The 22,071-nt window shown below is 47.8% G+C and overlaps 1 protein-coding gene across 5 annotated transcripts in view; it reads right to left on the reverse strand.

Annotated features, from left to right (window-relative positions):
* Positions 1-22,071, reverse strand: part of ABCC4 (ATP binding cassette subfamily C member 4) — a 262,924-nt gene that overhangs the window by 210,751 nt on the left and 30,102 nt on the right. For all 5 annotated transcript variants that reach the window (XM_023252655.2, XM_023252659.2, XM_023252657.2 and 2 more), the window contains exons 2-3: positions 4,803-4,913; positions 4,113-4,233 (exon numbers count right to left, since the gene is read on the reverse strand). In XM_023252655.2, coding sequence (XP_023108423.1) covers positions 4,113-4,233; positions 4,803-4,913 — 232 coding nt within the window. The remainder of the gene's footprint in view (positions 1-4,112; positions 4,234-4,802; positions 4,914-22,071) is intronic.

Genomic DNA, 22,071 nt, shown 5'->3' on the forward strand with positions numbered 1-22,071 from the left:
AGGTGTCTCAAGAACATAGGGGCGCCTGGGAGGCTCAGTCGGTTAAGCGTCTGACTCTCAATTTCGGCTCAGGTCATGATCTCACGGTTTGTGGGTTTGAGCCCCGCAATGGTCTCTGAGTTGATAGTGTGGAGTCTACTTTGGATTTTCTCTCTCTCTCTCTCTCTCTCTCTCTCTCTCTCTCTCTCTCTCTCTCTCTTTCTCCTGTTCACACACTCTCAAAATAAGTAAATAAACTTGAAAAGAGAAGAGAAGTAAAGAGAAGAAAAAAGGAGATGGGAGGAGGGGGAAAGGGAGGGGGAGGCGAGGGGAGGCGAGGGGAGGCAAGGGGAGCAGAGCAAAGCAAAGCAAAGCAAAACAAGAGTGCAGATGGATGTTTAAGACTTAGGCACAGGGCAACCACACCCTCATCCACTTAGGGACAGTAAAGAGTAGAGGTGGCTTTCTAAAGGGCTCCTGATTGATCTGAAGACACCATGCTGCTACTGCCAGTGTCGGCACCCTAGCCACTTCCGGCTCCCAGGGGACACTGTCACCTGAGCTCTACCTGACCCCTAATCTCGTTTTCTATCCAGGGAGTTTTTAGCCTTTTACAGCCTAAGGCAGGTTCAAGATGCGTGCATCTGAGACCCTGAAGTCGAAGTCCTCAGAACAAGCCTTCCCGACACCGGATGAGCTTTCAGTCGTCCAGACGGTCAGGTTTCGTAAATTAGAGCACCCACGACTGAGTCTCGGCTCCGTCCTTTATGCTTTGTGGGACACCGGGCACACCACAGAACTACCTGGCGCTGTGCGTCCTCTGCCCTACAGTGGGGAAAACAGTAATACTCGCCACCGTGTCGGAGCTGGCTACAAGAATGAAAGTAATGTTCCGTGTAAAGTGCTTGTAGCAGTTGCTGACAGTTTCAAGTCCTTGTCATTCCCATGCTACTACCAGAGCCAGCTTACCACCGAGAGTGGGCCCCTGCGGAAACTGCTCCTGGTGGTACGACTCCCACTGAGTATGAACTACTACTGTTGCTGCCGTTTCCACCAAGTATGAGCCTCCACCGCTGCTACTAATACTACTGCTGAGTGGGAGGCTCTACGGCTCCGCTGCCACCAAGAGGAGCAATACCACCAGTGAGAAAACTTCTGCTACAGAGTATGAGCTTCTGCGGCTGCTGCTAACGCGCCTGGGTGGGAGTCTCACCGCTCCTGCTGTAACACCAGTAATACTACCAGTAACAGTACTGCTGCTGCTACTACTGCGTGTGAGTCCTGCTGTTGCTGCTGACACTAGCAATCCCGCTACTGAGGCTGAGCAACCACCAGTGCCGCCACCGCCGCCATGACTACTACCGGGTATGAGCCCCTCCCACCACCACCGCGACTACTACCGGGTATGAGCCCTACCACCACCTCCACCAACGTGACTACTACCGGGGATGAGCCCCTCCCACCACCACCGCGACTACTACCGGGTATGAGCCCTACCATCACCTCCACCAACGTGACTACTACCGGGTATGAGCCCCTCCCACCACCACCGCGACTACTACTACCGGGTATGAGCCCTATCACCACCTCCACCAACGTGACTACTACCGGGTATGAGCCCCTCCCACCACCACCGCGACTACTACTACCGGGTATGAGCCCTACCACCACCTCCACCACCACCGCCACGACTACTACTGGGTATGAGCCCTACCACCACCGCCACCGTGACTACTACCAGGTATGAGCCCCTCCCACCACCACCGCGACTACTACCGGGTATGAGCCCCATGTTTGCCAGACTCCACTCCCCGATAACCAACGTCCTAAAAGAGGCCGGCACTCTCACCAGCTGCACCCTCATCTAGCCCCCCCATCCCAGCACCCCCAGCTCTCCCAGCAGTAGGTATTCCCAGGCTCAACGACTCAGTAATCGGTGCTCCCTGCACCAGAGTGGGGCCTATCCTCTCAGGGGGAAGCCCGGCCTCTGCACCTCATACCTCTTCTCCCAAACGCAGCAAAGATGCAGCTCATATTGAGATGGGTTCCAGTCACCGTGTGGGGCTTAGCGATCCACCCCAAGACGGCCGCAGTGCGCTACAGTGAGGAAAGCCAGAGCACGGTCCAAACCCAGCCACAAGGGCCACCCTTCTGATCCCTCGTCTTCAGGACTTGTCACCAAGGGAAAGTACAGAACCCGGGGCAGCAGAGGAAGGCTGCTCCGGGACGCCGTCCGGCCCCAAGGTCCAAGGACACACGTGCCTGCCCACCCCCACCCAGACACGCGGCCCACGTCGAGGCTGCGGGACTCCCCGCCAAGCAGAATCCATGAGCTCGATGCTCTGCGAGGTCAGCACCCATATCTGATGAGGAAATCCTGCATACACACCGGCCACGGCAACACCAACCTGTCACCCTGTGTATTTCAAACTGAGACTTGCTGTGACCACATGGAAACACCATCACTGGGACCCCTGTCCACAGGTCAGTGACAAGCTGGGGCTGCCCGAGGAGCTCCTGTACCCTCTCCCACCAACCGCCCCCCCTACCCTGTCAGTCCCACTGCTTTGCATCTCCGCCCTGCCCTTGACAAGCCACAGCAGTATCTAGGTGGTGATGGGTGCCCCATATACTTGTCCCCACCCTCCAGCCAACCCGCCTTTGTCATCAATCTCCCAGGGCCATCCAGTCCCGTCAGCTGACAGACCCTGTGGTTTCCTCCAGTTACACAGGACAGAGATCACCTACCTACACCCACTGCCCTTCAATACGACAGAGCCTTTTACATGGGAGCTGCCCCTCCCCCACACACACCAACCAGCCCACCCATCTCACGCCCAGCACTCAGGACAAGTCAGCGCCCTTCTCCATCTAAAACAATCTTTTCCCGGGGTGCCTGGGTGGCTGAATCGGTCAATCATCCGACTTCAGCTCAGGTCATGATCTCACAGTTTGTGAGTTCGAGTCCCATGTTAGGCTCTATGCTGACAGCTCAGAGCCTAGAGCCTGCTTCATATTCTCTCTCTACCCCTCCCCTGCTCATGCTCTGTCTCTCTCTCTCTCTCTCTCTCATAAATAAATAAACATTAAAAAAAATTTTTTTTAATAAAATAAAACAACCTTTTCCCAGCAACCACAACTTCTATCCCTTCGACCCACATACACTCACAGGGCCACCAACGTCCCTAAGGAAATACTGAGGTACCAGAGAGCATGAGCCACCCAGGTGGGTTTGCAGCATGCTTCCAGCAGGCTGCAGCCCAGAACAGGCACAGGCTCACCGACACCGTGTCCAGGAGAACATGGTCTTACTGGAGGATCTGGACAGAGGCGCTTCAGGGTAATGGAGGTCAAGGACCTGATGACTTTCTGCCTTTGCTTTGCCTCCGCACATCACTCCTACGCGCACTGCAGTGCCGGGCTACCAAAGCTCCTCCTTCCAACCACCAATCCTCCCCAGTAGTCAGGGACAGGAAACCAGAATGGGTCGTGTGTGAATCCTCCAGAATTCCTCCACAGACGGGGTTTTGGCTCGTAGTACATGTCCTTCTGCAAACAGCCCGAAGAGACATGTGTTCTCGGGAGCTCTGGCCGGCTCCACCCTCCACACAGAGCCCCGGGGCTCTGCTCCCCTGGAAGGGGGAGGCAGTAATACCTTCTTGGGAAAGCATTCATCAGATTTGGCCGGGTCAAATTAGCTGCTATTCGCTGAGCACCCGTAAAATGCTTTGTGTTACTCCGGGCTCTATCCAAAGTGAATTCCTCCAAATGAGAGCACGCATATTCCTTGAGGTTGTAGAGTCTTCTTTGGGTCAAGGATCACTGTTAGCATTTCTAACCCTTCCCACGCACCAGCAATATCCCAACATGCCATAAAACTTCAGAGCACCAGCCTTCCGCAACACTGCATTTCGATTGGTTAGAAGAAAAACAGTATCACCCCACCCCCGCCGGAGGCCCATTTAAGTATCTGCCCATTCTGAAGATGAACACGACCGCTGAGCTACATCATGTTTCCCAGACATGTTTTATCGTCAGACCGTAATCCACCTGCCCCTGTCCCCAGCAATGCTGCCATCTGTGTACCCATCCGCACACAATGGAAAACAACACACTGTGTATAGAAGTTTTACCTCCATTAGCGTAAAAATTCCCAAAACTAAGTAGGATTTCCAGTAACACTTTATGATCGCTTTCGTTAAGGAAGGCTTCCGTGCATCTTTCTCGGCTCTCAAAACTTCTTTATCCCAGTACCTGCAAGAGAAACAAAAGAACAGTGAGAAACCACACACCCGGCTACAGGGCCGAACGGGGGTGGGGCGGACAAATCAAAAGCTACGTGTTTACAGGACGTTCTGTTTATCATAGGGCACTCTGTGGCTGCTTCACTGGCACTGCTAAACGTGTGCAGGGCTCCTAAAAGATGTGTGGTGCGGAACCTGAAGCACCAGAAAAACATGCCTTGAGGGAGAAAGTTCCAGTCTCAGGAAACAAGTCACGGCCAAGCGCTGCTGGATTTACAGCACCATGAGCAAGCCAGTAAGGCAGACCTGAGTCCAGACAGCCTCCTCCAGTGATACCGTCTCCGGGACAGATCCTGGCATCCAGGGCCTCTGCTGCTGGCAACTGCCACCCCACAAATGCACAGGAAACATATGCTTTCCCCCAGCCACCAAAGTAGGCTAAGCCCAGGGACAGCCTGAGGGGAGGTGAGTGTACCGCATTAGGAAAGGAAGCTCAGGCCAGACCCATTCCAAACCAGGAGACACACACTTAGAAATTCTCATTCCTCCTCACCCGGCTCATTCCTGCCCATGGCTTACCCTTGCAACTCCTCTCCAAGATGCTTTGAGCGATCTTCTGGAAGCACCGGATACATATCATCTTCTTCCAACCTCCGTTTGTGACCGATTTTAAACAAGGGGTTCAGCCACCTGTTAAAAATTAAGAGAAAAGAAGAGTGACACAGATCCAAATTACACATCTGTCTCATTAGAACTTACATTCATGGGGTTTGTTAAAAAAAAAGGGGGGGGCTCCAAAAGACAAATACCGTACGATTTCACTTACATGTGGAATCTAGAAAGAAACAAAATGAACAAACAAAAAGCAGAGCAGGAACAGACCCATAAATACAGAAAACAAACTGATGTTGCCGGAAGGGAGGGGGATGTGCAAAAGGTGGGGTTGGAGGTTCAGGCTTCCAGTTACAGAATGAGGAAGTCACACAGATGAAAGGCACAGCCATCGGGAATGTAGTTAATGGTGTTGTTGAGTTTTTTACTAGGATTTTATTTTTAAGTAATCTCTACACCCATCGTGGGGCTCAAACTCACAACCCCAATGTCAAGAATTGCATGCTCTACCCACTCCGCCAGCCAGGCGCTCCCAGTCAGTGGTGTTGTCATAGTGATGTGTGGTGACAGATGGTAGCCAAGCTTGTGGTGAGCACAGCATAACCTGTACACCTGAAACTAAAGTAATATCCTGTGACAACTATACTTCAAATTTTTTGAAAGTTTACGTTTTATTAAACATTTTTTTTAATGTCTATTTAGAGGTGCCTGGGTGGCTCAGTCAGTTAAGCGTCCGACTTCGGCTCAGGTCATGATCTCATAGTTCGTGAGTTCGAGCCCCGCGTTGGGCTCCGTGCTGACAGCTCAGAGCCTGGAGCCTGCTTCGGATTCTGTGTCCCCCCCCCTCTCTGCCCCTTCCCTGCTCATGCTGTGTCTCTCTCTGTCTCAAAAATAAATAAACATAAAAAAAATGTCTATTTAATTTTGAGAGAGAGAGAGAGAGGACATGAACATGAGTAGGGGCAAAGTGGGGAGGGCAGGGGACAAGAGAGGATATGAAGCAGGCTCTGGGCTGACAGCAGAGAGCCCAGTGCAGGGCTCAAACTCAGCAACTGTGAGATCATGATCTGAGCCAAAAAATTAAGAGTTGGACGCTTAACTGACTGAGCCACCCAGGTGCCCCTGAAAGCGTACATTTAAAAATTTTTTTTTCAACGTTTATTTATTTTTGGGACAGAGAGAGACAGAGCATGAACGAGGGAGGGGCAGAGAGAGAGGGAGACACAGAATCGGAAACAGGCTCCAGGCTCTGAGCCATCAGCCCAGAGCCTGACGTGGGGCTCGAACTCACGGACCGCGAGATCGTGACCTGGCTGAAGTCGGACGCTTAACCGACTGCGCCACCCAGGCGCCCCGAAAGTGTACATTTTAAATATAGAGACATGGAGGGGAAAATAAATGCGCGCGCGCGCGCACACACACACACACACACACACACACACACACACACACACACACACACACACACACACACACACACAGCTCTATCCACTGAGAGGCCCTGGGAACACTGACACACCAGCAGCAAAAAGCATTCCAGAACCCAAATTCTGGGTTTTATTTTTTTCTTTTACATAAAGAAAAACAAAAATAGTTTTTCTTATGATGAGAACTTTTAAGATCTACTCTCTTAGTAACTTCCAAATACGTAATACAGAATTATTAACTATAGTCACCATGCCATACATTACATCCCCAGGACTGACTTACTTCATAACTAGAAGTTTATGCCTTTTGGCCTCCTGCACCCAGATCCTGGTTTTTCAGTATCTTTCTTCCCTAAAGAAACCAGGTCTCCTTGAAGAAATGTCTCATTTCCAGGTTGGGGCAATATGCGGAAGCACCTGTCGATTAGCTTTTCTAATTGTCATGTTAAGTGCCTGGCATTAAGCTTCCGATTGCTGAGGCATTCACTGCGAGTCATTCCATCTCAAATAAAGACAGCCACACTGGATGAAGAGCCACATTACACCACCCATAAAGTTCCCTCTTCTTGTAAGAAAACTCAGGATTAGGGGTGCCTGGGTGGCTCAGTCGGTCAAGCGTCCAACTTCGGCTCAGGTCAAGAAGATCTCACGGTTCATGAGTTCGAGCCCCACATCAGGCTCTGTGCTGGCAGCTCAGAGCTTGGAGCCTGCTCCAGTTCTGTGTCTCCCTCTCTCTGCCCCTCCCCTGCTCGTGCTGTGCCTCTCTCTCTCTCTCTCTCTCAAAAATGAACGTTAAAAAAAATTTCTTTTGTAAAGAAAACTCATGATGACAGAGATAACTGACCATCTCTGACCGCTGGCTTTTCCCATGCCTTCATTCCCACTTATGTTCTCAGTTCACCAAGAAAGAGTGAACTTGCAAAACCCCAGGCACCCTACCCAACCTCTGTAGAGGCAGAACCCCAAATCCAGGTGTGTGCATGCCCAGGCATGCCGTGCACTCTCTAGAACCTATGGGTAATAAGCCTTGTCATTTCTAAAGTTCCCTGATGGTTATCGCTGAGACTCGTCTTGCAACCACGAGAATCACACGGGCTGGTCCGACCACAACACCGGCTGCAAAAGGGACAATGCCCATGGGGCTGTCGCAAAAGCAGCAGAGCCCAGGTGAGCGGTGTCCCAGGCTTTCCTGACAAGGGCACCTCCCTTCACAGGCTGACACGAGCACAGAACAGGCAGAGAAAGCTTGAGCTGAGCCCACAACACCTTACACTCAAGGAATCACGAAGATGCGTCCAAAACACAGAGGAGACTGCGCAAAGGGCTCTCACCAGACAAATCTGGGATGCTCCCGGCATCACGTAATAAATGGCGAGGAGTCAAATCATTAAGTAACAGAAGAATCCATGAATCCTTACCGCCACAGAAACACGAGAGAAGAGAAAGCTCTTGCATTCTAGAATGCAAATATAGAAGGAACCATGGAGTTAGGAAATTACCAATGAAGTTAAAACTCATGGGTGAAAGTCTGATGTGGAACACGGTACTTGTATAATTCCAAATGATCTCTACAAATTACTAATTATGAAACAAAAAAATAATAACTGTACAGAGGATCAAAAAAAAAAAAACCTATACATAGGCTCCTGGGTGGCTCAATCAGTTAAGTGTCCGACTTTGACTCAGGTCATGATCTCACAGTTCGTGAGTTCGAGCCCCACATTGGGCTCTGCGCGGACAGTGAGGAGCTTGCTTGGAATCTCTCTCAACCCCTCTCTCTGCCCCTCCCTTGCTTGCTCTGTCTCTCCCAAAATAAACTTAAAAAAATTTTTTTAAAGATTAAAAGAAAAAAAAACCTCTGCAAATCCATTATGTATTATTTAGATGACAATAATTAATATGCAGAAATGGCCTAACAATGAACACCATTTCACTGATTCACCAGGGTAAGGAAATTTCTGAGGCCAGACAATAATAGCTTGTGAAAGTAGAGATTCTACTTCTCTTATTCATTGCTTTATCCCTAGCACGATACTGGATACCACAGAGGTGCTCCAGAATTTGTTGTTGAATAAATGAATGTCTATGAATCATGAAGCAAAAAAGAGAAACCGACCTTCAGATTTTGCTAACCCTGGTAGCCTGGTACCTCCAAAGAAGCCCAGTTCAGGAGCTGGAAGGCTGGATTCTGGTCCCAGACTGCCCCCTGCTCCAATTCTACAAATTCAGCACCTCCACGACCCTTTGCCAGTCACCTGGTATCTCGGTGTCTCAATTTTCTTCCAAGAGAAAAGTACAGATCTGTGAGCTTTAACCACCAAACAGCTTGAAACATACTGGGTCATTTATTCCCTGTAGAAAACGCTCATGCAATTAGCAGTGGAACTTACCCAGATGAGGACACCCTGCCCTGAAAGGCCCTCTTTAAAATTCTGGTTTTGAAGAGAAAAAGATGCTTTTCATTAGGAAAATGGACATCAAAACCACATGAGACGTCCGTCAGCTCACACATATCAGCAGGACTACTGTCAGAAAATAAATATCAAGTTGGGTGAGAACATGGAGAAACTGGAACCCTGGCGCAGAGCGGTGGAAATGTAAAATGGTGGGGTCACAAGGGACAAATATTACGATTCCACTTACAGGAGGTACTTAGAGTCGTCAGATATGGAGAGACAGAAAGAACTGTGGTTGCCGGGGGGGCGGGGGAGGAAGGGGAAACTGGAAGCTGGCACTTGACGAAACACCAATGCAAGATGAAAACTGTTACATAACAGTGTGAATGCATTTAACACGACTGAACTGTACACTTAAAATGGTGAGGGGGGTGGGGCAGTGTCCGGGTGGCTCAGTCGGTTAAGCTGCCGACTTCGGCTCAGCTTGTGATCTCACAGTTCATGGTTCAAGCCCCACATTGGGCTCCATGCTGACAGCACAGAGCCTGCTTGGGATTCTCTCTCCCTCTCTCTCTGCCCCTCTCCCGACTCAGGTTCTATCGCTCTCTCTCAAATAAATAAATATTTAAAAAGATAAAAAGATGGCAAACTTTACGTTACATGTATTTTACCACAATTTTTTTTTTAATTTAATGAGAAAAAAATTCTGCTAGGTGTACCACCGGAGGAACTCCAGACTTTGCTAACTTTCTGGTGGTATGACCTTGAATTAGCCACACAATCTCTCAGTACTGGCCTCTGGGAAACAGGGAGAACACCTCCCAAGGCTGCTGAGGGCGTCAGCCGGGGTTTCTTTCAATACCACAAACACCCACCCAACATGCAGCCACTCTGGAAAACACTATAGAGGTGCCTCAAAAAGTTAAAATAGAACTACCTACTAACTAGCTAGCAACTGCACTACTAGATATTTATCCAAAGGATACAAAAGTAGGGATTCGAAGGGGCACATGCACTCCGATGTTTTTATCAGTGCTGTCAACAACAGCCAAACTATGGAGAGAGCCCAAATGTCCATTGACAGACCAATGGATAAAGAAGATGTGGTGTATACATACATTGGAATACTGCTCTGCCATCAAAAAGAGTGAAATCTCGCCATTTGCAACGACATGGATGAACGAGCGTATTATGCTAAGTGAAATAAGTCAGTCAGATAAAGACAGATACTGGATGATTTCACTTCTATGTGGAATTTAAGAAACAAAACAGATGAACATAGGGGAAGAAAAGGAAAAATCAGACAAAAACAGAGAGGGAGGGGCACCTGTGTGGCTCAGTCAGTTAAGTGTCTGACTTTGGCTCAGGTCACGATTTCCCGGTTCTGGCTCAGTTTCTGTGCTGACAGCTCAGAGCCTGGACGTTGCTTCAGATTCTGTGCCTCCCTCTCTCTCTGTCCGTTCCCCCACTCACACTTGGTCTCTCTCTCAAAAATAAATTAAAAATTAATTTAAATATTTATATAATATATATAATTTATAATTATATATTATATATAATATTAAAATATTTTTTTAAAAAAAGCAGAGGGAAACAAACCATAAGAGACTCTTAAATACAGAGAACAAACTGAGGGTTGCTGGAGGGGAGGTTAGCGGCAGGGAGGGGCTAGATGGGAGATGGGCATTAAAGAAGGCACTTGTGGGGATGAGCGCTGGTGATGAATCACTAAATTCTACTCCTGAAACCAACACTATACTATGTCAACTAATTTGAATTTAAATTAAATAAGTAAATAAAAATAACACGAAATCTACCCTCTTAAAAAAAACACACCAAATACCAGCAGTTATGATGACACAGCTCTTAATCACATTTGGGCCCCCTTAAAAAGGCTCTAATAACTTAGATGAAGTTAATTAAGCAAACTTTTTCTTTCACTACAGCCCTCCCAATGCCCAAATCCCAAAAAGCCAGGCTGGGCCCCGTGGACACCAGAAAAGGCCAAAAGCTTGCTTTTCCATCTGATGGCAAGTGTACTTAAGTAAGGACTGGACACAGAGACCTGAGACAGCAGACCTCTGAATGTCGACTTATCTTTTCTCCCCGGGGACATTTAGCCAACAATTCCAGACCACTGGGGATTGAGCCGTCCAGCAACCCAGCTCCACCCCAACAGTCCTTCCCTCCACAGCTTACTCTCTCCTTCCTACCTCCTGCACAGCACTGAACACAGCGGTGGGTTTTCCTCCAGTCCACCAGACCATCAGCCCTTCAGGGCAATGACGACTCACACACCACTTGGACTCACTCCCAAGCACAGAGCCTGGTATGTCATGGTGCCTGGGCACAGATGCCCCAGGAATCCATCCAGTGCAAGAATCCAGCCGGTGCAATACAGGAACACCTACCCTGCAGGTGAGCTATCTCAAAATGGGTCACTACTCCAGTTCCCTCCACCCCAGGGCCCGTATTGCGGGCCCTGACCTCGACTTTGGGGCTTCCAGGGCTCACAGCTGTCCTTCCTATTTTCCTCCACTCCCACCAGCTAATCCATATCTCTTTATTGTGTCCCTTGTCCCCGCACCATCACCAACACAGAGACTATATAACCATCATGCATGGATTACTGTCCTAATCCCCTTCTTTAAAAAAAAAAATACTGCGTTCAATTCAGGAAGTGAGAAGAATCATGAGTAAGATCCTACTCCTGCTGGTCAACTCACAAGGTCTTAAAGGGATTAAATCACCATTGTTTGGAACCAGCAAGGAGACAACCAGCAGGTGATACCCTAGATACCCTATCTAGTTAGTATAGCCAGCATGGCTACCACTAGACGGAGGAGTCAGTCATCACCCAAGATCCCCTCTGAGCCCAAGAGCGCCTGATGCGGACTCTTCTGTGAAGATCTGGCCATGAGTGCCCGTTTTATCAAATGCTCTCTTCCAAACTGTTAAGCCTCATCCCTCATAAAGGAGGACACTTTATCCCCATAAAGGAAGTTCTTCCTTCCAAGCTGCCACCAGCGGTCTGACCGCCGTCCCCAACCCTCCCTCCCAGCCCTCCATAGGAAACTCTCCTGTAAACTCTCCAGCAAACTCTCCTGGGCCCTCAGCTCCTTGCTCTTAGCACACCCCTGGCTGCCCCTCGGACACAACTTTCCCGCAGCCTCAGGGTGGCCCTTCAGGATCCCAGTTCTGTTTTCTAGCCTCATACCCGGTCCATGCCTCCTAGCCATAAACACCCCTGGCACCTGCTATCACTGCTGCACCTACAACATTCTCTGTCACTGTCATTCTTCCAGGGCTTCCCTTCACCCCAACTCCCTGCATCACCGGAAGTGGCTTCCAAACCCAATACAAACAGCACCCCAAACCCCAGCCATTCGCATTCTGGTTCTCATCTCTTCTGGAACCTTCCTCTCAATCTTCTGATGAATACAAAGATGGGCTTCCAGACCCCCACCATGCTCATCGGTGCCTGTGACTGTGCACCTGCCATCCTCTTACTTACTCTGCAAGCCACTCCCTGGAGTGCAGCCTTGTGCTTTCCCTAGGGGACAGCAACCCACCCCCTGCCTTCCAATACCATCCACCTGCCGGCAGTCAGACCTCTCCCACCAAACCCCAGATTCCCAGGGCTAAGTGCCCACTTGTCATCTCCTCTCAGATGCCAAAGAGGCAGCTCCCTTTAACGTCCACAGTGGAACTCCTGATTTCACCGCCAAAATCATTTTTCCCCATTTCTGTAAACATCAACCTCCAAAACAAGAGCCCACCATTCAAACCTGAAGCCCGGTAGTCACTGGATGCCTCCCTGCCCCTCAGCCAACCCATCAACTACTCCCGTAGCTGCTACCTCCTGACTCCATCCACTTTTGGCACCTCTGCTCCCCCCACTGGGTCTCGGGGCTGCAGCAGCCTGCTAACTCACCTGCCTGCTTGCACTCTTGGTTTCCCTGTCTTTCTACAGAAACGCCAGAATGATTTCTTAAAAACACAAGGCTATGCTGTTCTGCCGCAGCAGAATTACACCTAACCTCCTTCCTAACGAGGTGGCATGCATGACCGGGTCCCTCCTGGATCACCAGCCCCATCTCCAGCCTAGACCCCACCCCCATCCCTGTTCGGTGTTCCAGCACCGGCCTCAGTGGTTCCCAGGTCTTATTTGCTGTTCCCTTTGCTGAGAACAAATGTTGTTCCCCATTTTCTCCCACGGCTGTGCCTTCTCTCCTCCAGGTCCTAAACTAACAGCCACCTCCACCGCAAAACCTAGGCTACCTTCTCTTAAAAAACCAAACACATATGATTTCCTCCTTTATTTCCCTCTTCTAACCTTCTTTACCTACTTACTACAATCTATTTGTTGAGAGAGAAAAAAAAATCCATTTATTTTGTGGATTTATCTCTCTCCCCTCTAGAGCAAGAGCTCCATGAGGGCAAGACAGTCCTTCTGTGGTGTTCCCTGTGCCTGGCACATAGGGAGTCAGTCACTCAAAACTCTCCCCTGGTTGAGAAGTGGGGGCAAAGAACATTCTTAGGACCCTGGCTAAGCTCTTGTAGGAGAAAGGGAATGTGCAGGTCATTTGAGGTCAGTAAATCATTCAACGAATGCCCTAACCCCACTCAAATAAGTCATTTATTGTTGAAAGAATGTATTTTAAAGTACTTCTACCTGTGGCTAATTATTAATCATTGGCTAATTTGCCCTGGAGATTCTGCCAACCTGTCACTGAAAACTCCTGTGGCCCAACCTGGGCAGAGCTGGGGGGGGGGGGGGGGAAACGGGGTGGAAGGAAGTGGAGTGGTCAGGGTCAAGGACACCCCAGAGCAGGGACTGGGAGGAGGGACAAATGAGAGGCACACAGATCTCACAGTAAGACCCACCCTACCTTGGGCACCTGGGTGGCTCAGTCGGTTCAGCGTCCCACTCTTGGTTTTGGTTCAGGTCATGATTTCAGTTTCATGGGTTCAAATCCTGTATCAGGCTCTGCGCTGACAGCATGGAGCCTGCTTGGGATTCTCTCTCTCCCCCTCGCTCTCTGCCCCTCCCCCACTTGTGCTAGCTCTCTCTCAAAATAAACTAACTTTAAAAATGTTTTTAAAAAAGACCCACCCTACATTATTTGAACACCCTTCCACTAAAAGCAAGGGTTCGTATGCTCAGCACTCCTGACATCTTGGGCTGGATGCTTTAGTCACAGGGGGCTGACGAGCAGCATCCCTGGACTCTACCCTCAAGATGCCAGTAGCATCTCCCCACCCCAGGTTGTGACAACCAAAAACATCTCCAGACGTTGCCTGGATGGCAAAATCCCCTGGGCCAGAACCACTGTCCCAAGCTTTTTGTGTTTCTAGAAAAGCCATATAACGTTCCTTCAAATGTTGGCCCCAGAGAGTACCCACAGGCCACTCGTAGTCGTCCCTTAGCCACCGAAACACGGGTAACAGTATAAACCCATTTCATACTCACTGGTCCAAATTTCCTCCAGGAACTCACAGTCTGGTGAGGGATTTATATTGAAGAATGACAGCAGGACATGGCAGGGGTGGTCATGAGCTATAAGAAGATCAGCTTCTTGGCTTTCTGCAGGGTCTCCATAGGGATAGGAGATCAATACCCCACGCGCCAAGGACCGATCTTCTGTACAGCAAAGATTCTCAAAGTGAGATCCCCAGACCAGCAGCATCAGCATCCCCTAACTTGTTGGAAATGCAGACCCCAGAACTATGCATCACAAACTCTACAGTGAGTGTCACAACTCTGTGTCTTACCAACTCTTCCAGGATGCCCAAGTTTAAGAATGTTTCATACAGGGGCATCTGGGTACTGAATCAGCTAAGTGTCTGACTCTTGATTTCAGCTCAGGTCATGATCTCACGGGAAGAGGGTTTGAGCCCCGAGTACTGACCGTGTGGAGCTTGCTTCAGATATTCTCTCTCTCCCCCTCTCTGCCCCTCCCCTATTGCACGTGCACATGCACATGGTCTCTCAAAATACATACATAAGAAATAAAAATAATAAAATATTTTTATTAAAAAATAGTAATAATAAAAGGACTGTGCTGTACAGTGTGTTTTGGCATAACCACTGGGAAGCTCTTGTGTGGTCCTTATATCACCAGTCCCAACCATCCCAACCCTGGCTAAAGAGTAAAATCCCAGTCTTGGCCTGGAATATTTTAAACCCAAGACCAAAAGATATCGAAGCCCCATCCAATGACTGAATCAGAGTAAGCCAAGTTAGAAGCCACTAGCGGCCTTTTCAAAAGGCCGCCCAATGGGGCGCCTGGGTGGCGCAGTCGGTTGAGCGTCCGACTTCAGCCAGGTCACGATCTCGCGGTCCGTGAGTTCGAGCCCCGCGTCAGGCTCTGGGCTGATGGCTCGGAGCCTGGAGCCTGTTTCCGATTCTGTGTCTCCCTCTCTCTCTGCCCCTCACCCGTTCATGCTCTGTCTCTCTCTGTCCCAAAAATAAATAAACGTTGAAAAAAAAAAATTAAAAAAAAACAAAAACAAAAGGCTGCCCAAGCCCTGCCAATTCTGGTCACTGGTCAGTCCAAGGAGCCATCTGCACAATGGAGAGTGGAAAGCGTATGCACCCGGGGGCCTCAAAGGAGGTTAGGGAGGGCTACAAAGAAGAGACAGAGCTGGGGTCAAGTTCAGAAGAATCATTTGGAGCCCACTGAGGAGAGCAGGGAGAAAGAGGGATTTTCCAGAAAAACAAAACCAGACATGCAAAGACATATTGCCTAGGGACAGCAGGTTCAAAACCACATGGGATTTGGTGTGGTAATGGGGTAACTATCCAAAGGTCTTATCCTCCAAATGTAAGAATTTGAACATTATCTTTTATCCTGTAAAACAGAAAGAGTACAAGGTTTTTGTTTTGTTTAAAGTGTATTTGAGAGAGGGGGAAAGAGAGAGAGAGAGAGAGAGAGAGAGAGAGAGAGAGAGAGAGAGAGAGGGAGAGGGGATGTGAGCAAGTGGGGAAGCCAGAGAGAGGGAGAGAGAATCCCAAGCAGGCTCTGCCACTCAGCCCAGAGCCTGACTTGGGGCTCATACTCAACAAACGTGAGATCATGACCTGAGCTGAAACGAAGTGTCAGACACTTATTCAACTGAGCTCACCCTCCAGGCGCCCAATACAGTTTTCAAGCCACTTTGTAGATGACAGACTTTGGAAGGCAAGGAAACCAATCAGGAATTGGATTTGCGAGAAACATCAAGACTGTGCAATAAGCCACATTCCTTCATGCAAGTAAACTAGATCCTGGTCCCTCTCCCAGCCTTATTCCCCTGTAGCTAACAGATGTCACTTCCCATGGCTTGGTCCTAACTCTGGGACTGCCACTCCCCCATAAAGATAAACCACATGATCAGAAATCAGAGTTTAAAATTCAACATCCTATGGGGCACCTGGGTGGCTCAGTCGGTTAAGCATCCAACTTCAGCTCAGGTCATGATCTCACAGTTTGTGGGTTCAAGCCCCACATCGGGCTCTGTGCTGACAGCTCAGAGCCTGAAGCCTGCTTCAGATTCTGTGTCTCCCTCTCTCTCTGTCCTTTCCCCGCTCATACTGTCTTTCTTTGCCTCTCAAAAAATAAATAAACATTAAAATTTTTAATAGATAAAATTCAATATCCTATTACTAATTTACTCTATCAAAACAAGAGAAAAACATTGCAACTCACACCATTCTTTAAAAAAACTTTTTAGGGGCGCCTGGATGGCGCAGTCGGTTGAGCGTCCGACTTCAGCCAGGTCACGATCTCGCGGTCCGTGAGTTCGAGCCCCGCGTCAGGCTCTGGGCTGATGGCTCGGAGCCTGGAGCCTGTTTCCGATTCTGTGACTCCCTCTCTCTCTGCCCCTCCCCCGTTCATGCTCTGTCTCTCTCTGTCCCAAAAATAAATAAACATTGAAAAAAAAATTTAAATAAAAAAAAAACTTTTTAATACCCTATTTAATATAAACTGAAGCATCTCTGTGTCCAATTATTCTGAATTCCTTAAAATTACCATAGCAGTAACATATTCTAAAATATATTTTATAATTCTATAATATATTTATTAAATATGTAAAAAACTACATCTGTGAGCAACTCTGCTTTCTAGCAAAACACACTAAAGTTATTCCCTTTAAAGGAAGATACTAGAAAGGGATGGCTCATCCCATACTGGCTAACAGCTATCAAAGGTGGAGCGGTGGGGAAGCAGACAGAGAAAAATAAGATTTTTATATAGTTTTACAAAATTAGAAAGTCCAACACAAAGGTACTAAGGGCAAGTTGTAAGATGTGTAATACAGAAACAAAAATCAACTGCAATGCTGTATTCTAATGATACTGTGGATGGGAGTGACTTCTGCTGATAAGTTATTGAAGATAATCACTTCAAAGACTCAGTGGTCAGAAAGTTTTTAGAGATTAGTAATTAACTTTAAATTTTTTTTAATGTTTATTTCTTTTTGAGAGAGAGAGAAAGACACAGAGTGTGAGCAGGGGAGGGGCAGAGAGAGAGGGAGACACAGAATCCGAAGCAGGCTCCAGGTTCTGAGCTGCCAGCACAGAGCCATGAGATCATGACCTGAGCCAGAATCAGACGCTCAACCAACTGAGCCACCCAGGTGCCCCAGAACAAATAACTCTAAGATTTGTATGGAACCACAAAAGACCCCCGGTTGCTAAAGCAATCTTAAGAAAAACAAAACAGGAGACATCACTCTCCCTAACTTCAAAATACATTATTACAAAGCTACAGTAATCAAAACAGTATGGTATGGGCATAAAAACAGATACACACACAAACAAAAGAGAGAGGCCCAAAATAAACCCACACATATATGGTCAATTAATTTATGACAAAGGAGGCAAGAATATACAATGGAGAGAGGATGGTCTCCTCAATAAATGGTGTTGGGAAACTGGAGAGCCACATGCAAAAGAATGAAACTAGACCACTACCTTACACTATACACAAAAATTAACTCAAATGGATTGAAGATGGACTTTTAAGACCTGAAATCAGAAACTCCCTGAAGAAAACATAGACAGTAAGATCCCTGATGCTGGTGTTAGCAATACTTTGGATTTGATACCAAAAGCAAAGGCAACAAAGCAAAAACACAACGGGGTGCCTGGGTGACTCAGTGGGTTAAGCATCCAACTTTTGGCTCAGGTCATGATCTCATGGTTTGTGAGTTCGAGCCCCGCATCAGACTCTGTGCTGACAGCTCAGAGCCTGGAGCCTGCTTCAGATTCTGTGTCTCCCTCTCTCTCTCTGCCCCTCTCCCACTCATGCTCAGTCTCCCTCTCTCAAAAATAAATGTTAAAAAAGAAAATTTTACAAAGCAAAAACATACAAGTGGGACTATATCAAAACGTCTTAGTTTAGCTTCTTTTGCAATAACATGGATGGATGGACTTAGAAGGTATTACGCCAAGTGAAATAAGTCAGAGAAAGATAAATACTGTAGGATTTCACGTATACATGGAATCTCAAACACAAACAGCCTGGGTGGCTGAGCCAGTTGAGCAGCAATTCTTGATTTCAGCTCAGGTCATGATCCCAGGGTCTTGGGATCGAGCCCCACTTCAGGCTCTGCACTAAGCCTGCTTGAGATTCTCTCTCCCTCTGCCCCTCTCCCCTTCTAGCGTGCTCTCTAAAATAAAACAAGACAAAACAGACTCACAGCTACAGAGAACCAGATGGTTGCTGCCAGAGTGGAGGGGATGAGAGTATGGGCAAAGTAGGGGAAGGGGATAAAAGGGTATAAACTTCCAGTCATAAAGTAAGACACAGGGACACAATGTATACTATAGGAGATATAGCTAATAACATATGACAACTTTGTATGGTGACAGATGGTAGATAAATTTATCTTAGTCATTTGGATAAATCTTAGTCACTTGAATAAATTTATCTTGGTCACTTGGATCACTTCCTAATGTATATAAATACTGAATCACTATGTTGTACACCTGAAACTAAGAATACTGTATGTCAACTACAATTCAATAAAGAAAAAAAAAAGTTTCCACACAGCAAAGGAAATCATCAACAAAATATAAAGGCAACCTACTGAATGGGAGGAAATATTTACAAATCACATATCTGACAAGGGTTTAACATACAATATATATAAAGAACTCCTACAACTCAACAGCAAAGAAATAATTTGATTGAAAAATTAGCAGAAGGGGGTGCCTGGCTGGCTTAGTCGGTGGAACATGCAACTTTTGATCTGGGGGTTATGGGTTCGAGTCCGTGTTGGATATAGAGATTACTTAAAAATTCTTTTTTAATTTTTAACATTTATTTATTTTTGAGAGACAGAGCGTGAGTGGGGAAGCGGGAGAGAGAGAGAGAGGGAGACACAGAATCTGAAGCAGGCTCCAGGCTCTGAGTGTCAGCACAGAGCTCCATGCGGGGCTCCAACTCACAAACAGTGAGATTGTGACCTGAGCCGAAGTCGGACGCTTAACCGACCGAGCCACCCAGGTGCCCCCAAGATATTTTTTTTTTAAATGAGCAGAGGAGGGGTGCCTGGATGGCTCGGTCGGTTAAGCATCCGACTTCAGCTCAGGTCATGATCTCACAGCTCGTGGGTTCGAGCCCTGCACTGGGCTCTGTGCTAATGGCTCGGCACCTGGAGCCTGCTTCAGATACTGTGTCTCCCTCTCTCTCTGCCCCTCCCCCACTCATGCCTGCTCAAAAATAAATAAAAACATTAAGTAAATAAAAGATGAGCCAAGGATCTGAACATTTTTTCTACTGAAGACATACAGATGGCCAATAAATTCATTCATACATGAAAAGATGGCCAACATCATTCATCATCAGGGAAATGCAAATCAAAACCACGAGGTATTGCCTCATACCTATTAGCATGGCCACTATCAAAGAGACAAAAAAAAAAAAAAAAGAGGTAACAGGTGTTGGAGAGAATGTGAAGGAAAAGGAACCCTCATACACCACTGGTAGGGCCATAAACTGGTATCGCCACTCTAGAAAAAGAGGATCCTCAAGAAACTAAGGATGCAGGCACCCCTTGGTCTAGCAATCCCACCTCTGTACCTAAAGGAAATGACATCATTACCTCAAAGAGAAATCTGGACTCCCACGTTCACCACAGTATTCACATCAGATGTGGTGTTGTGTGTACATATATAAACGTGTTATGTATACACACACACAATGAAATGTTATTCACCCTTTTTAAAAAAGGAAATCCTGTTATTTGTGACAACATGGATGAACGTGGAGGGCATTACGCTGCATGAAATAAGTCACAGAGACTTGTATGTAGAATCTAAAACAAAGTTGAAGTCACTGAAACAGAAGTGTGGGTGAGGGGGTGCAGGGGGAATAAAGAGACTAGAAAAAGGGTACATACTTGCAGCTATGAAATGAGTAAGGGCTGGGGCTCTAATGTGTAACGTGGCGACTATGGTTGATAACACCGTACCATATCACGGAAATTTGCCAGGAGAGGACTCAAATGCTCTCCCTAAAACAAGGGGGGGGGGAGGTGTAATTATGAGGCGATGGATGTGTTAATTAACTAAAGGGTGGGAGATTCCTCTTACAACGTATGCATATATATATATTTTTTTTTTAACATTTATTTATTTTTGGGACAGAGAGAGACAGAGCATGAATGGGGGAGGGGCAGAGAGAGAGGGAGACACAGAATCGGAAGCAGGCTCCAGGCTCCGAGCCATCAGCCCAGAGCCTGACACGGGGCTTGAACTCACAGACCGCGAGATCGTGACCTGGCTGAAGTCGGACGCTTAACCGACTGCGCCACCCAGGCGCCCCTCACAACGTATGCATATATTAAATCAACACACTGTACTCTTTAAATACGTTACAGTTTTGTCAATTATGCCTCAAAGCTGGGTGGAAAAAAGACTTTGGCTGGCACTTGTCCCCAGTTCCTGGACTTTGTCCTGGCTCCTCTAAATCCCCAGAATTTTATAAGCAACAAGAGTATGGGCCCTGATGGTTTATGCTAACAAGGGTGACTCATGGTGGCCCCAAAAGAATTTATGCTAACAGATGACTCAGGATAGGAACTAGCAAAGCTCCAAGGACCAACCACGTGACCAGAGGGTTGAGCCTATAAGTGACAGGGCACCAGCCCAATCCCTGTGAGAGGAGGCTGGAGATGGAAATCAATAGCATCATCAGTGAGTCTACTGATGATGCCCACATGATCGAACCACAACAGGAATTCTGACACCAAAGCTTGGGGGAACTTCCCTGGTTGGCAGTATTCTGAATACTGTCGCACACTGATGAAATGAAGAGTGACACGTCCCGACTCCACAGGGATAAGATAAGAACGCTTCAAGTCTGGGACCGTCCCAGACCTCCCCCTCCCTTTGGTTCCAATTTGTATCCGTTTGCTCTAATAAATCTGGCACTGTAAGTACAGCCCTTTCCTGAGTTGCATGTTGTAGCAAATTACTGAGCCTAAGTGGGTTTGGGGAACAGACTTTGTAGCCAGTCGGGTCAGAAATGAAGGCGGCCTGGGGATCCCGCGAACCTGCAACTGAAGAGAGGTGTCTGAAAATTGGGCAGTCTTATGGAGGGTTGCACCCTTCACTTGTGAGGTCTGCCTGAATTCCAGGTCGTTGGGGCCAGCTTCTGTGCAGGGGACACTCTCCCCAGAGCTCAAGACCAGAGGCTCCCGTCTCGGGACACCACCTCCTTAGCTCCTTCTGGCCTCAAGGTCAGCTCCCCACTGGCCCCTCCACTCTGCCTCTTTCCCCCATGGTCTCCTCGTCCTCACCTCAGTTAATACAAAACTATAGTCCCAGACCTGGTGCCCACCAGCCCGTCACTGTCACTGTGAACACTTCTGCTGGAAGCAAAGACCAGGAAAATATGGTAAAAGCTCCCTCCCTTTGCCTTGTGACCACATGCTCTAATTCTAGGACGCAGTTGCCACATTTAACCTACAATGAAATCACCTGAGAAGCTATTAAAAATAAACTCAGACCCCACTCGCTGGGGTTCTGTTTCCCAAGATCTGAGGCAGAAACGGAGAATCTGCATTTTATTAAGTTTGAGAGCAAGCTTGCACGCGTGAGCAGGGAGAGGGGCAGAGAGAGAAGAGGTGGGGGCAGAATCCCAAGCAGGATCCGTGCTGTCAGTGTGGAGCCCGATGGGGGACTCGATCTCACAAACCATGAGATCATAACCCGAGCCGAAACCAAGAGTCGCACGCTTAACCAACTGAGCCACCCAGGTGCCCGGACAATCTGCATTTTAAACAAGCTCTCCTCACTGGTTTGGTCTGAGTTGCACGGAGATTTAATTATGCTTCCAGACAAGAGAGTCATATGAAGGTGGGTGGTAAATGATTCTTTAATCACAGGGTGTTAGAGAACACACCTTAGAAAATCTGGTG

This window comes from Felis catus, chromosome A1, assembly GCF_018350175.1.
Source record: "Felis catus isolate Fca126 chromosome A1, F.catus_Fca126_mat1.0, whole genome shotgun sequence".
Lineage (NCBI taxonomy): Eukaryota > Metazoa > Chordata > Mammalia > Carnivora > Felidae > Felis > Felis catus.